The 16,232-nt window shown below is 39.7% G+C and overlaps 1 protein-coding gene across 1 annotated transcript in view; it reads left to right on the forward strand.

The window, feature by feature from the left end:
- Positions 1–16,232, forward strand: part of Sema5a (semaphorin 5A) — a 415,024-nt gene that overhangs the window by 206,775 nt on the left and 192,017 nt on the right. Inside the window, exon 5 of the mRNA XM_051182617.1 lies at positions 5,387–5,432. Within this exon, the coding sequence (XP_051038574.1) occupies positions 5,387–5,432 (46 nt within the window). The remainder of the gene's footprint in view (positions 1–5,386; positions 5,433–16,232) is intronic.

A 16,232-nucleotide genomic window follows, 5' to 3' on the forward strand; every position in this document is an offset into this window, starting at 1 on the left:
ATGAAGATCAATGGGAATGCTTAAAGCTCTGAGCTTCTCACGAATTACCCCATTAGAGAAACAGATGCTAAGAGCCACATTTGGTAAGCATCCCTCCTTGGCTGGGAGCCCAAAACATTACTCTTTCCTGTTGGAAAGGTTGGTGGCCTTTTTCCTGGACCTCACATATATTGTCTTACCACCTCTATGCCCACACAATTGCAAGATAAAATGCGTGCCTCCTCTGCAGTGCCCTGGAGAACAGCCATTTGCAGGGGACATACATCTTACTTTGTGGTGTGAGTCGCCCAACATCTGGGAGTATCAATTTTTTATTCCTTTTAGAAGATTTTCTTTCTTTTTGTAACCTTTAACTTCATAGGTCACTGACCTAAACTGTAATAGATCAAGTTGTCTTGGGAGATTTAAAGTCCTTCCTGTTGCTTAGTGGGATCGGAATTTTGTGCAGCCAAAGTAGTCTTAAGTCGATGCTTGGAGAAAAGTATTCTGAGATAGAGGTTGGAGGTTAGTAGGGTTCAAAGTGTTTATTCCAGGTCCTTTAGTCCAGGGGAAGGGATTAAAGGAATCCCATCAACACTTTACTTGGGAGACAACTTAGAAGATAAATTTCAAAGAGTTGGGCATTGTTGTTGAATAGGACTAAAATGTGCAATGCTACATATTTGTAGTATAGAAAGAGCCATCAGATTATTTGAGTAATTACTTGGATTTCCTGTAACCCATTATTTATTAAATAAACATTTAAAAGCAACTACTACCCTGTGCCTTTCAAACAAAAACAAACAACAACAAAACACACACACAAAAAGAACACAACTATGAAAACACTATAAAAAAAGTACAAATATACATTGAAGTAGATATTGATAATATGCAAGGCTATACATAATTCAGGTGAATTCATTTTCAAAATTTCCATGTCAGTTTTATCAAGACTATAGCTTATAATTGATGTTCAATACCAAATGGTCACCCCTGAAAACATACAAGTGAGTAGCATTATACAGACTGAACAGGTTATGGTTATATTTATGGATACACATAAACATACCACCACCAACAACAACAATAACAACAACTAGTGAATTAGTGAAAAAGAGGGCACAGACTTGAGAAAAGATGGCTATATGTTGTAATTATATTATCATTTCAAAAATAAAAGAAAACACTATGGCTTATAAATATTGTCATAAGTACTTATTAACTGGACTTATGCAAATAGAGGCATCTTCCCTGTTTTAGATGATGAGGTTCAATCATATCTGATAAGATTATTCTTAAATGTTGGTTCAGGGAAATATAAACATTTTAACTAGTTGTCAGAAGTTACTGAAATTCACTTGATATATTTATTTTTAATCTAGTTTTTATTTTATTTTGGTTAAGTGGCTGTTGGCTACTTTTCCATTGCTGTAGCAAATTTCTGGAAATCATTAATATAGTGCAAGGACAATTCTCCTTTGGCTCACAACTTCAGACCTTTCGTCTGTGCTCATCACCTAACAGTTCCTCCCTTTCACAACTGTGCCACAGCTGGTGACCATGCTTCAACACGTGGACCCAGGAATAAACTTCCTGTCCAAATTACAGAGATATTCATGCAACTCTGTGACTCATTAACTCAGTCACTTCAAATGTTGCTTAATTATTCACTTTATTTAATTAGTGTGTGTGTGTGTGTGTGTGTGTGTGTGTGTGTGTGTGTGTGTGTAATGTGTGCATGTGTGAGTATGTAAGGCCTCTCGCTGAGCTTGGAGCTCACCAGTTGTCTAGACTGCTAACTGAGTTCTAGGCATCCTATCTTCCAACTCCTACTCCTGCCACGTTAACTGTAGGCTATAGAGTTACAGTACCACACACAGCTCCTTGCATGACTGCTGGGGACCTGGACCCAGGTCCTCATGTTTGTGCACTTTAATGGTACGTTTTCTATCCTATACCTATATTCTATACCTATAAGCTATAGTTCCTTTTAATAAAAAGGAACATTATTTAGGAATAAGGAAACACGTGCACACAAATCAACAACAATAAAAAAAAAACACAAATTTGAAAAAACAAAACAAAACAAGGGGGACATACAAGAGTAGGTCTGGAGCGAGGAAAGGGGAAGGGGAAGAGATGCAAGTATATTTTAATCTCAAAAAAATAAGTAAAATCTAAAGGATTGTGAATTATTTAAGTACATTGGCAGATTGTATATTTTTACTTTCAAGTGCAGTGCCTGGTCCTTCCTGAAATGAGATGTAGGCAGGTAGTTTAGATACAAATTTAAGAAAATAATGAAGGTGGAGAGAGGCTCCATGTAATCAAACCGGTCAGACCAACCTGCTCTCTCAATGGGGAGACATATGTCACAGCCAGATCATAGTCATAGAGATGAAGGTCAAAGGTCTGGAAGCAAATGAATGTATGAGCAGCGCTGGGACCTGGTCATCTTACAGTGATGTGTCACTGTGTCTGTGGGTGTGAATTGGAGATGAGAACTGACTACATCCTGAGGGCTGCTGCTTCTGTCTCTGGTGGAGGTGAAATGAGGAAGAGGAACTTGGATGGTTGATTGTCAAGGCCACCAGGTACAGATATATATAAAGATAGGGTCTTTCCCTGATTCTCTACCACCTTGAATCATTTGTACTGTATCTGTCCATTTGCAGAACATTTCTCCTCTACAAATTGGAGGTGTTTATTCCTTAGTGGATTGCTTCCAGGAGATTTGTAGACAACGTGTACCATTTAGGTTTAAAACGGTTGAAGATGAGTGAAAGATCATCAGTGCGCATCTTACAACTCAGGAAGTGCTACCCAAGGACAAGTCATTTCTCCCTTGATGCCTTTTCAGGACGGCAAAGTAGAGGTGGTAATGAAGATGGAACTCACAGGGACTGTGGGGTTGTTCCTAGGAGATGTTATCTTCTCTCTACCCATTCTTATCACTTGCTGGCAGGAAGGGAGCCATAGTCCTTAGTCACTTTGAAAAAATTACATACTGAAATTGATTGGCAGTGTCCGAAGGGAGCTGGGAAAAGTTTAAAGGCTACAACAGGTGAGAAACAGAGGAAACACGGGTTATAAATCTGAATTTGTTTGGAGTGATACGGATGATCATCTTAAGTTGGCTGTCTTCTGATATGGAAAACACTGAAAACTGGAACCAGGGATGTAGTGAGTGATCTCAATACTCTTCTCATCCCCACCCTAAATAGAGAAAGGCTTGGGACTCTTCTTCCCAGCCATCATGCCCACAGTCTGCATTTCTCCTTGGTCCAAGGATTTGTGTCACTTTTATTTGGGTATGTGGTTATTTTCTGGAAAACTCCCCTGAGATCAGTAAAGATGTCTGTGGACATGATGATCTTCAAAATATTAATAATACTTGAAGATATTTACTTGAAAATATTTCTTAAAATGACTATGAAGTTGGGAAAAAGACAACTTGGCTGGTCTCAGAACCAATGACAAGAGAAACAGGATTGCCGAGTTTTCTGAATACTCAATGGCATCACTCCCATTCCTACCAACAATTCAGCAGGGAGCCAGGCAGGGAAGACATTGGCTTTGCCAGTCTTCTGTACATGATCCCCCTCCATTTCCCTGCACAGTGCAACAAGTGTTGAGAACTTTAATACGTTGGGAACTCTTAATCACTTTCATAACCAGATTAGACATTTGGACAGTCGATTGTGTGCTTACAAATGGGTCAGTCGTGGTTTTTTGTTTTATGGCTGGGCTTACAACTTCCAAAGATGTAGGACTGAAGATGAGTATTGACTTCGTTTTATAGGCAAGGAGACTGGAGCACGGTCATTCAGTTTTCTTGGCAAGTTTGACTGGTTGCACAGCGCTAGCTTTTGTGTACGCATTCCTAACTCTTACATTGCTGCAATAATAGAAGGGAAGCCTTCTGCACTCAGAGCACCGAGTGGGAGATCCTGTGCTAGACAGCAGGGAGGGCAGTTTCCATGGGGGTGGTGCGGCTGGGCCTTGCCTGAAAATCTTGTCTAAAATCCTCAACTGTGTGTAGATTTCCAACTTACTTCCTAGATCTGTCCTGCTGTCACTGTCACCACAAGGGATCATATGTTTGGCAAACCTGAATGTCTCCATAGTCCTTTTCCTTTTGCACACATGTAGGATGTCCCCGTTGTCCCCTTCAAAGGACATTCCTTTTGTAAATCTGGTCTCTTCATTGGTACACACATGGTGTTCCATTTCTTCAAAAATGTTCCAAGCCTGATGTTGCATATGGGAGCATAAGCTACCCAAGGTTTCTAGAACTTTCTTCCACAGCATATAGAAAGAAAAACTGAAGAGATAAAAAAAATAAGTATGCTACTGTTGTGTTTTGAAGAACAGTTTTCAGAAAACATTTGAAAAACTTGGTAGCACTCAGTATGTGGCATTCATGGGAGTAGCCCAAGCCCCTGCTCCCCTCACTACCTGTGAAACTGGAGCCTTCATCCTCAGTCTTCCATTTCTTATTGTTGTTGAGGTTATTTTTCTCTTCATGACACAAAAGTAACCTTAAACCAAGTTATTATTACACATCACTACCTCAAATAGAGATTTCCTGACCTTTTGCATCTTAAGGCAGACTTTCCTTTGTGTTCTGTTTTCTCCTGAGGTATGCTTGGGTTAACTATCTCTTCTCATAGGGTTTCTACTACTGCAGTGTCTCCTCTTCTTGGTGCTGTTGAGGCTCTCATGATTTTATCTGGAAGCAGAAGCATCACTTGTGATAGAAGCCAATCAGTTGTTGCCCAAAATCTGCAAGTCCAGAGTCTACAATGCCTCCTATTGCTGTATTCCTTTGTCTGTGCTCTGCTGTGTCCCCTGCACATTCCTTATTGAAACTGATACTTCTCTTGTCTCTGGTTTCTATAAAACATACAATCTGCAAAGCCGATAGAACTATTGACAGTATCCCTTTCCTTGGGCAAACTGGTAAGTCTGTGCCTCTAAGCTGACTCAACCAGCAAGACAGATGCTGGGGAACAGATGGGTGCCAGGGTCTATGAACAAAACCCAGTGAATCGTGGTGAGAGGCAAGAGTAGACCCTGGAAGGGGAGTTGTCTCTCATCTTCCTTACAGTAAACTTATCTTCAGAGTCAAGTGCCCATGTCCTCCTCATAATTCACATCAACCCTAACAGGCAATGGGAGCATGTGTGTATATCTTGCATATGCCCTGCAGAGTCCACAGCTCTCTCACCGGGCTTAAATTCACATCTCTTGAGAAGTCCGAGAGTTGTATCACGTTAGTAGCAGGATGGTGTTTTTGTCCCCCAAATCATTACCTGTTTTTACCTGTCATTCTCATGATGCTTACAGACTTCGACTTTTGGGATCTATTATAGGTAACCTGTCCTCCATTTGTATTTTGCAGAAACTATCTCTTCAGATTACAGCTTGAGGATCTGTCTCTCATCCAGGTAGGTGCAATTTATTTTTCTTAACCACTTGTTTTCCACCTCAAGGAACTGAAGGCAGATGTATGCAAAGATGTTATCACAGTGAACAGGGTTCATTTCCTCAGTAGTCAGGCCCCAGGACTCTTAGCTGCTTTGCATGATGTGAGTCACCACCTCTAATATCCAATTAGCCATTTCCTCCTGCCTGTGGACTTTTCACTCGCTGGACATCATCCTGATCTCCTCTTCATCGGGTGATAACAGTGCAAGGCACATCCCTGGAGGCCTGGAAGCCGCTTTTCCCTCTATTTAGAGCAGGCATTGATTGTTCAGCTTGATGCATTTAGCTATCATGTTCTTATGAAACACTCTTCGTTTGCCATTACATAACTATGAATGGATGGGTTAAAAGCCACAAAAAGTGAAGAGAAAATATTAGCCACTGAAAAGGAAATTTGTTTCTGTTGCCACTTGGAGACTGAACTTGACATCTTTGTGCTTGAGTGTTTATTTTAGTTCCAGATCTGATCGCAAAGATTCTTTTCTCCCTACAGTCTCTTAGGAAAGTGTACCAGGCAGGGCCTTCTAGACAGGAAAGCGGGGGGAGGAATACACACAACTCTGCTAGCAGTGTTCTGAGGCTTCCTACGGACTGCTTTGGAGTCGCTGAGTTTTCTATCCTTTGGAAAAGGGGCTTGAAACAATATTCATAATACCATAGTATCGTAGTCTCTAAGGAGTTACTGGACAGAAGTCAATACTCTCCATCTAAAATGTTAGTGCTTATGAACATTCCAAAACAGATCCATCTTTCATTTGCCAGTATCTAAAAATATGACAACTCCATAATCAGTCGATATTACTATCCTTATCCCTGGACTTGCCACCCAGCTCCAGGCTTACCAGTAATTATCAGTTTCTTCATTGACAAAATGGAAATTTAATCTAACCAATCACTGTCCTGGAAAGAATGACCAGAATCATTGAAGTGGGGGAGGGCACTACTGTTGTCCCACAGTTATGTGTAGCTTCTGATTTTTAAGTAATAACAATGGATAAATCATTATAAAAGTTTTATCATGCTGGACAGCAAATTGCCTGCTCACAGCAGATTAGTGTATAACCTTAGCTGAGCTGATAGGTTGTTAAAGTTATGAGTTTATTAATAAGGAAACAGAATGATCAGCAAGCTACAGGCACTTCTAAAGTTAAATTAAACAGCCACAGAATACAGAGACTAAAGGATATCTCTTGTATGTAGATTTAAAACTGACCAATTCATCATAACAGAGAATAGAATAGTGGCTCATGGAGGCTGGGAAGATACAGAAGGGGTTGGAAAGACATTGACTAAAGTGTGCACCGTTCCATATAGACAGCAGGAAAGACTCTAAGAGGCCTATCATACAGCTTGATAATCACAGTTTGCATAGCAGTACTGTGTATTTTAAAATTGTTGAAAACAGATTTTAACTGTTCTCTCCACGGAATCATAATAAATGTATCAGGTAATGCACAGATTATATAACTTAAAGCTATTCCACAAAATATAAACATATAATAAAATCATGTTTTATTCACTAATATATATAAATTAATTTTTGACGAAAACCAAGCAACAATTTAAAACACAAATTTAAACAGAATTTTTAAAAAATATTATTATAAATAATCTTATGAAATAGACCATTCAATTTATAATATGTTCATTTCTATTCTCATGTTACCCTACAGTATCTAGCTTCTCATCTCTGAAACATGGGTAATGAAGTGGAGAGATGTCTCAATCTGATCTGTATTCAATTGTAGAACCAATGTATTAAGGCAGGAGTGGTGGGATGCACTTGTAATTTCAATGGTAGGGAAGTGGAGTCAGGTGGATGGATCGCAGGGCCTTGGTTTGCTGCCTACAAAGTCTAGTCCTCTTGACAAATCGCATACCAATAGAGACCCTGCCTCCAATTAAAAATAAAAGGTGAATTATGCTTGTGGTGGTCCCTTGTCTTCCACATGTATACAATTGCATGAACACATAAATTCTCACAGAATTGTATAGCTGCACAGGAATGAATATGTATACACACCCTCACACATACGCACAGTGAGTGGGTGTGCAAGTGTGTGCAGAGAAGCATTCACGAAGCAGACACTTATTTATTTATTTATTATTTCCTCCTTTGCTTGCTCTTGGGGTTTAGGGGTTCTAGAAACATTAAATTCCAGGAAAGTGAGCACAACTACCAACAGAAGTCCTCAATGTGGGAAGTCACTGTTTCTTAGAGATATGATGATTCTAGGATGGAGAAAGGGTGGTGTCACATCAGATTGAAGGAGCTAGTTTTAGAAAGGAAGGAGGTGTTCGAAGACAGATGACAATCTGGCAGGGCACAGGGACCATCTGGGAGTGGGCTCGCTGCAGAAATGGAGAAATTGATTGCCAGGAGATGGTAAGAGTAGCAGACTATTGAACATTGAACTAGATAATTATTCTTGAGCATATGTTAGCATTAAAATTAAAAAATGAGGCAAAAAAGCCAACTAAAATATTGACGGGAAAATCTAATAAAAAATTAGGATTTGGCAACCATCACACTGAAAACTCTATGACATAAATATGATCTTTGGTTTGTAAATTTATCAATTGGATTTAATGACAACCAGGATATTTATATTCTCAAGGCACTTATCAAGAAAATAGTTATTAATTGCAAGTGAGAAACTTGCACCTTGACACTGAAGGACCCTACTATGAATCTATAACCAAGCAGTGTATCATGACTTCAGTAGTAATGGACCAAGTGTCTATATTTTTTTAATACTGAGGATGCAGCATGGTTTCCATGGCAACCCACCGAAACAAGCTCATCATATAGAAGCATCACTCAAGCCCAGATAAACATCCTACAAAACCTGGCTTCGACCTTTCAGATATCACAACCATGTGGTGTATGTGCATCTAAATAAAGAATTGCTTCATCTGAAAAGTAAACATAAATATGTCTATCAAGTTTAATATTTAGTCCAAACTGATCCTTAAAATATAGTTTTTCATGCTGTAAGTGACACTTTTGAGAAAACACAAAAACTTGAAAGTCAGTAGGTAAGATAGGATCTTAATGTCTTATACATATACAAATATTATTCCATTATATTCCATTAATTTGTATAATTATAATGATGCATGTTATGGAGGAGAATGCCCATATTCTTTGGAAAAACCATAACAAAATGTACATGGTTGTGATGATTTGAATATGATGTGTCCTCTGTAGACTTACATGTCTGGACACTTGTCCTCAGTGGGTGATACTGTTTGTGAAAGCTATGGAATATTTAGAGGTAGAGCCTTGCCAGAGAAAGAAAGTCACAGCAATGGGCTAGAGGGTGGAGGTGGAGTGAGGCTTTTAAAGCCCTCAGTTCGACTTTCTGTTCCCTTTCTGCTTTTTGACTTTGGATGCAGCCCATGACTGGCAAACTTCCTGGTTTTGCCACCAAGGCTTCCCTGCCATGATCCATGACAGAATGAATGTGGTTCTTTGAAATGTGAGCCAGAATGAAGACTTTCTCACTTAAATTTCATCTTGTTAGGTATTTCATCACAGCAAAATGAAAAGTAACTAATGAAGGGATAAAGGGCATCACATTTGTAAGTTACTCTTGAACTATGTATGTGTGCAGTTCCTGCAAACACCTATAAAGTGAATACTTTGATAATATATTTATTAATGGAGAAGTTGGGATGATAATCACAAATGTTCTTAATAGTTCTTGACTCTGTGTTGTAATAAATTCAGAGAGCTACACACAAGTAGTTACTGTTAACCTGAGAACAGAACATTGCATGGTCCAGCAGACTATCTGCCTTCCCAGCCATCATGGTCATATGGAGGTCTCCTACAGCAGGGAACAGTCTTACTGAAAAAATGGAGCATGTTACTCTTGTCACTTGGAGCACACTCAGTCTCTCACAGGGACTGGGGAAGTCAGTGCCCTGGCTTTCACAACACTGCTCTGATAACAGTAGCCTCCCTCTACCCCCACAGGTCACAAGGTGAAGCTCCCCTGCCATGCATCTATGCCTGCAGGAAGGTGGCCTGTTGTTTTGCTGGTGCTACTAGAGATAAAGCTAGCAATTCTTTTCAATGCTATTTGTTTCTCATGTGTCCCCAGGAAACAGGTCTTGTTGAATTCCATGAATGTTTTATTCTTACTTAAATGACTGCTTCCAAGGGTGAAAAAGATAAAAATGGAATAAACATTGGCAAACAAAGGGCTGCATTGTTCTTATGAATGGGTCATTGAGAAGGCTGAAGATGGCTTAGACCAAGTTTGATCTCAGGAATCACATGGTAAATCTACACACAAGCCACACAAACACTCACACACACACACACACACACACACACACACACACACACACACGCATGCACGCATGCATGCACACACACACACACACACTTGCGGGGGTCAAAATGAAATGCAATTTTAAATCTTAAGCTTATTTTCTATTCTCAATGAAAGAAATGAAGAACTATGGAGAAACATTTTCAGTAGTGCATCTTGTATTACTATGGCCCAATATTGCCGTCCTAACACAGGATCATGACAGGAAATGACGGAGATATTTCGAATTCCTTGTTGTGAGTATCTAGGTTATCTTGTGTTTTGTGTCTCTAGCCTGCTTCCACTGAACTGGTCATGTTAGGGTGCTCAGCGCTCCTGTTGGACAGTGCAGTTGTGAGGAAGGATATTTATAACTCTTGTGATTTCAGTTACTTTATACAAAGACCATTTTGTGCTAGAGGGTATCGGGATTGAATTTTATACCTCAGATTAACCATTTTTTCAATCTCCTCTCCAAAGACTTAAAAAGTCAGACACTGTAAAAACAAAGAACTAAGACCACAGAGGATACCAAATGTGAAAGAAAAAGAAAATTCGATGAGGAGGAAGTCAGCTTCTCTGAAGCCTCTATGCATGGCTAGACACCATTGCTAGACACCATGGCCTCCTTCATGTGTCTGGTTTCTTACTCATCTCTCCCATTACACGGGACACTTCAACTTTTTTTAATGGTGTCAAGCTGCTTCTTGGTGCCCCATACCCTGGCGGTTCCAACATTCAACTATCTTCCCTTGCAGCCCTCTCTTGACTTCACCTTCTTCATGGACAAAACTCATCAGATCCTCCATCCTTACTTCAGTCGTTTGCTTTGGATTCCATCATCCCAAGGAAGGCTGGCTGGTGGCCCTGAGGGTTTCTCAGAGCTGCAGCTTTTTTTTCTGATCAGTATTCATTCCTCATGTGCCGACCATTCTGGGCTTTATTTCTCTCAGTGTGGAAGCCACTATCATGCATGTTCTAACCTCTTAGCATGCAGTATATTTCATGCTTTCTTTACCTCTATTTACGTTACATATATGTACAGTGTTGTGGGGTGGGGGTGCTTGTGAACATACTATGGTACCTGAGGAGATCAGAAGATAGCCAGAGGTCAGTTCTCCTCTTTAAAGTTTGGGTCCTAGGGATAGAACTTAAGTCCCCAGAGTTGGTGCAAGCCCACATTCATTTTGCCAGTCCCTACTTTGTCTTTTTAAAGTTTGTGTACTGAGGTATGGGGTAGATTTCTCAGAAATGCTCCTAAAGAGACACTCTCAGCCCCGTGCATATCTCAGGACTAGGGTGAGCAGTCTCTGAAATGTCCTCCCTTAGATGGTAGCCCCTGTAGTCTCTATGTTCTCTATTCTTCCATAGAGTTCCTCTGCCTCACGTTCCTGTCAAGTCTTGATTTTGGATGAGCATCAATTCTGAACCAGCATCTGTGGAAAGATGTTTCTCTCTTCCCCTCTTTAGTGAGTTTCACAGAATTCAAGAAACTTCAGCTGGGGCAGAGTGTTCTGCACTGTATGATGTTAGGCAAACATTGTTATTTGTTGCGAGATATTTATACATCATGTAAAGATGTATCACTATGACTGGTGTAATAAAAAGATCAATGGTCGATAGGTAGGTATAAGGTATAGGCAGGATTTCCAGGGAAAGAAAGGGATAGGCATGCAAGAGAAGCCAGGAAATATGGAGAGGACACTGAAGTTGCAAAATGGAAGAGACGTAACACCATGTGATAGAACATATATTAATGTAAATGGGTTAATTTAAGTTATAAGAACTAGTTATGAACAAGCCTAAGCTATAATTAATTAATAATTAATAAATCTCTATGTAATCATTTGGGAGATAGCTGGTGGTGTTGATCTAGCTTTGTGGATCCCTGATGAAATTCTAAGTGGGATTGTTACACAGAGAAACCTCATTATGAGGTCATATTTCATGAGAGATCTGGGTCTGGCCCAGAGTAAACAAATTCTGCCAATTGGAGGACAATTCTGCCTCATTGTACTTGTTAACAGAGGCATCAGCAATGCCTCCAGTAGAGATGGAGATACAGTCACTCTTTTATTTATGGTGAGTGAATATGATATGTGTGATGCAAATCTTCACTGTCTCCACAGGAGTATCTACACATGCATATGCCACAAAGTGGCTTCGTGTGAGTTCTTCACTACTAGTTTAAGCATGCATACTTTAATATACAAAGAGGAAACATCAAAGAGCTACTTTTCATCACAAATTAAACCTATTTTTCATCAGTGACTTGAGAATCCTGCATTATTATTATATCCCTTACAGGGCATGTGTTCAACCTAGCAATAGTGGCAGATGTCCTGACATGCTATTATTCAACCATGCCTGTTGAAGACCAGTCATTCCCTGACATAGTGAGAGTCTACCATTCTATGCCTTAGTCTCTTCCACCCTGTATGTCATAAGAGATTCAGAATCTTATAATCATGTTTATCTCTGCCCCAATGATGACATTCATTTTAGGGAAGAAACTATTTCAGAAAAATAGAACAACACAGCTTCCCTGAGAACTGACTGACTGCATTTGCCAGTCTGGAATTTTACCACCACAGCCTGTAGTGGAATCCCACTGGAAAGTTCAGCTCACCCCTCATCATCTTCAGGGAAATTGCTCAAAATCTGCTTTCATGACCTTTGGTTTCCAAAAGAAAAGAATTCCCTGGCTGTTTCTCACAACAGCAAGGCTAGGCAGAAAAACAGAAATCTGTGTGTTCTCTCGCCACCCAGTTCTTTATGACTTTTAATGTCTGGTCTCTCACTACACAGTCACTATGGACAGAAAACATTGTCAGGAGCTTCAGCAGATGTTAACTTCTTTTTCTATGTATCCTCTATTGGAAATTGACTCTCAATTTGTGTCAATGTTTAAGCCAGCTTTTCATGAACAGGGCAGTTTTTTTGTTTGGTTTTGATTTTTTTCTCCTGAGGTATTTGACAATGTCTAGGAACACGCTTTCTGGTCATGGTTGTATATATCATGCACTGTGTAGAGCAGTTCCTTCCCAACCATCAAAGCATTCTTTCATTCTGCATGGCTCACTGCCGACACTTCACCCCTCTGCTGCTACCTCAGTTATCACATATTTCTGGTCCCTGGATTGATAATTATTGCTTCATTGCTTCTAGAAGATTTAGGATATTCGAGGAAATTCATCTTTTTAGGTTTTCTTAATATATACAACCCAAGACATGTGTAAACCCTTGGTGATCATGCCTAAAGAATCTGTTGTGATTCTTTGGGTTTAAATTGCCTACTTTTATTAATATGAGATATTTTAAAATGAATTAAGTCAATTTATAACATGTACTCTAATGGGTCGTAACGTCCTGATATAACTACATTCTGCTGGAAAGCTCTAGAATCTAAAGAACGATTAACTAATTAATAATTTAGAATAATTATTCCAAAGAGATAGTCACATTTATTAATTTTTTAAATTTTTTTTTGTATTTATTGCGTTGGGAGAGCTTTGATCTCCCCCATGGCTTGGAGAAATCACGATTTAATGCATCATCTCCCCATTCGTCTTTCTTTACCACATGTTCTTAAAATCATACTTTTCTAGAAGCAGATGGATTTGATTACACTTTCAAGGGTCAGTGAATTAGGCATGTCCATCATAAAGTTCTATTACTGTGCCTGCTCATTTGCATGCCATTAGCATAGAATATTGACTATCTGTAGCTGCTAAGCAGAGGACTTGAGCAGTCCCAGCATAGACCATCAGAGTCTGAAGTATTTATGCTTTTATCTTTTAACAATATCTGTTTTATTCTCATGTCTGAGTGATAGCAGGTTTTCAGTGGATATTTCCTGACTGACCGGAGAGCTGAGTGAATGCAATATGAGTTAAGGTTTTATGTTTTTGTTGTTGTTGCTTCACATTCTCACACAGTATTTGGTTCATGAGTTTCTTTATGCTCCCTTACATGATAGAGAGTCAGATGAAGGCTTTGGCCAGTACCCTGTTACCCAAGTAGCCCGTCCTTCCTCATCTTCATCTAGTCCCTTATGTCTTGCTCACTGGTCAGGATTCCTGCCAAGGGCTATGCATTACCAGTTTGTTCAAATATTTTCCTTCCCCTCCCTTGGAGTAGGTGTACTTTACACAGAGCCTGGCTGAGCTTTCGACAGTTCCAGAATATGCTCACCAAGTTGGGTAGAATCCCATAAACAACCTTCCACCCCACTCATTGAACACACATAAGACTCATTTCTCTGAGTCTGACATCCAGGGCAGGCTTTGTGGGACCGTTTCATGTTGCCATTTGGGAGCACCATGAGTTTTAGTTAATAGTGACGCCATCATCACCTCACCTTTTTCAGAGTAGCCTGGGAGATCGAGCAGAGAGAGATCTGCATGAACATCCATTCTCAGTCACGTTCCACTGCCTGTTACTCGGTCCCATGTGCTGAAACAGTTATAAGGAGGGCTGGGAAATGTCCCATCTCTAACTGATATAAACAGAAGGAAATGTAGGCATCACACATGAGCAGGGAATAACAATACGGCTAGGAGAACAAGATGGACCCCAAGAATGTGATTCTCTGTTCTTTTCCTCCCACTTACCTACCCATTTTCATTTTTGTGCTGAACACAAACAGATTTTTTTCATGCCTTGGACATTTTTATGAATAGTAAACATGATACTCTGAACAAGCCACTTAACCTCTCTGGACCTCAATTTTGTCCACAGTCCATTTTGAAGAGGAGATTCAAGAATTGTGGATCATCCCTGAAGTCCTTGTCAGCATTGGAATTGTGCTAACTTTCCCTTCAGTTGTTCTTTGAATGACCCGTTTCTGCATCTTTTAGAAAAGTGCTCCCTATTAGCTCAGCATGATGTTTATTTGGTAGAGTTTTAATGATGTAATCCATAGTGAAATAATAATGTCAATCACAGCAATAAGAATGAGCACACATTTATTGGGTCCCTACCCTGCATTCAGCTGTTGGAAAGAAGTGCCTGAGTTGCAGAGAATCATTAAGGTTTGGGTGCAATTTTCTTGACTAGTTCATGCTCAGGGAATAGGAGGCTTTATCAAGGTATGTAATTCATATGTGGCCAAAATCAATTTCAGCCAGGGTATGGAAGACTTCAGCAGAAAGTGCTTGCTTCATCTCTAACTGGCATTATACTCATTGGAACTATTTATGATACTACTATATTGATCCTTATCTTATAAATGACTACAGATGTTACTTTGTAATGTCATTTACACTGTAGTTTAAGGTCAGGTTCCCTGGAGCCCTTGCTAACACAAGGATTCACAATGCTCAGTCTGTTAAAGGAAGGGTTCAGGAGGTGGGAACTGGAGAAGACTGCCAAGAAAAGGAATATGCCAAGCTGCTCTCAGGTATGGAACTCACCCTCAGTCAGATCACACAAGGAATTAAGCACTAAGAATTGGTTCAAGGCTATTGCTGTTGACGCAAAGAGGCAGGCTAGCCATTTACCCACAATTCCCAATGCCCATCCATTAACCCTACTTCCGGCTTTGTTTGGAGACTTAGTGAAACAGCTTTTCAGTGCAGTGACTCTTACCAGTCAAGAGTGGCTCCTCAGAGGGGAATAAGTATCAGCCAGTGACAGGGTGCTCTGTTCTGTACACAGACATGGTGGAGATGCCAGTTCATCCAGTATGATGGATACTGCTCAGAGTTTTCAGGGATGTTATTTAAGTTTGTTCAGTGTTCAAGACACCGGGGACACAGACACCTCTGCTCAAAACAACAAACAAGAAAACAAGAAAACAAGAATAAAAACTCCCACATCAAAACAAGTGAAGTGAATGAAGTGTTTTGATATCTTTGTTTCTGGCCATTTTTGAATCTCAGGCAATCTCAGATAAATAAATAAGCAAATGAGTAGATAGATAAGTTGAAGATATGTGAATGTTTTTTCAGTTGTGTAGATCATAAATGAAACTTTAATTTCATAAAATGAAGTCAAGAAATTCTATAAGCCAATAGCAAACACTGTCTGACAATCCGTGGCAGTAGATAAATACAGGGTTGATTCAGTTACTGAATACATTTCTGTATTCCATTTTAAAAATGGCCTGGTACCTGACATAATTGCTAAAGGATGTGCAGGCTTGGACTTCTCTGCCCTGATTCTATTTCCTTTTCTTATTCTGCCCATCCCAAAATGCTGACACTGATAGACAAGCTGGCACACTAGGAAACTTCATTGTTTCCAACTTAAATAATACACTTCTTATATGGGTAACAAATTATATTGTGGAAGCTAGAGGTCTCTGCTTACCTAGAGAGTAGGTAAAAAATGAAGAGGAAGCCCCAGAGATACATAAATAAAAAAAATATGTGTCACATGGTCCTGACATTCTATAGAGTAAATGAGTTGAAACTCTTCATGTGATGACTGTGAACT

The sequence above is a fragment of the Phodopus roborovskii genome, unplaced genomic scaffold (assembly GCF_943737965.1).
Source record: "Phodopus roborovskii unplaced genomic scaffold, PHOROB, whole genome shotgun sequence".
Classification (NCBI taxonomy): domain Eukaryota; kingdom Metazoa; phylum Chordata; class Mammalia; order Rodentia; family Cricetidae; genus Phodopus; species Phodopus roborovskii.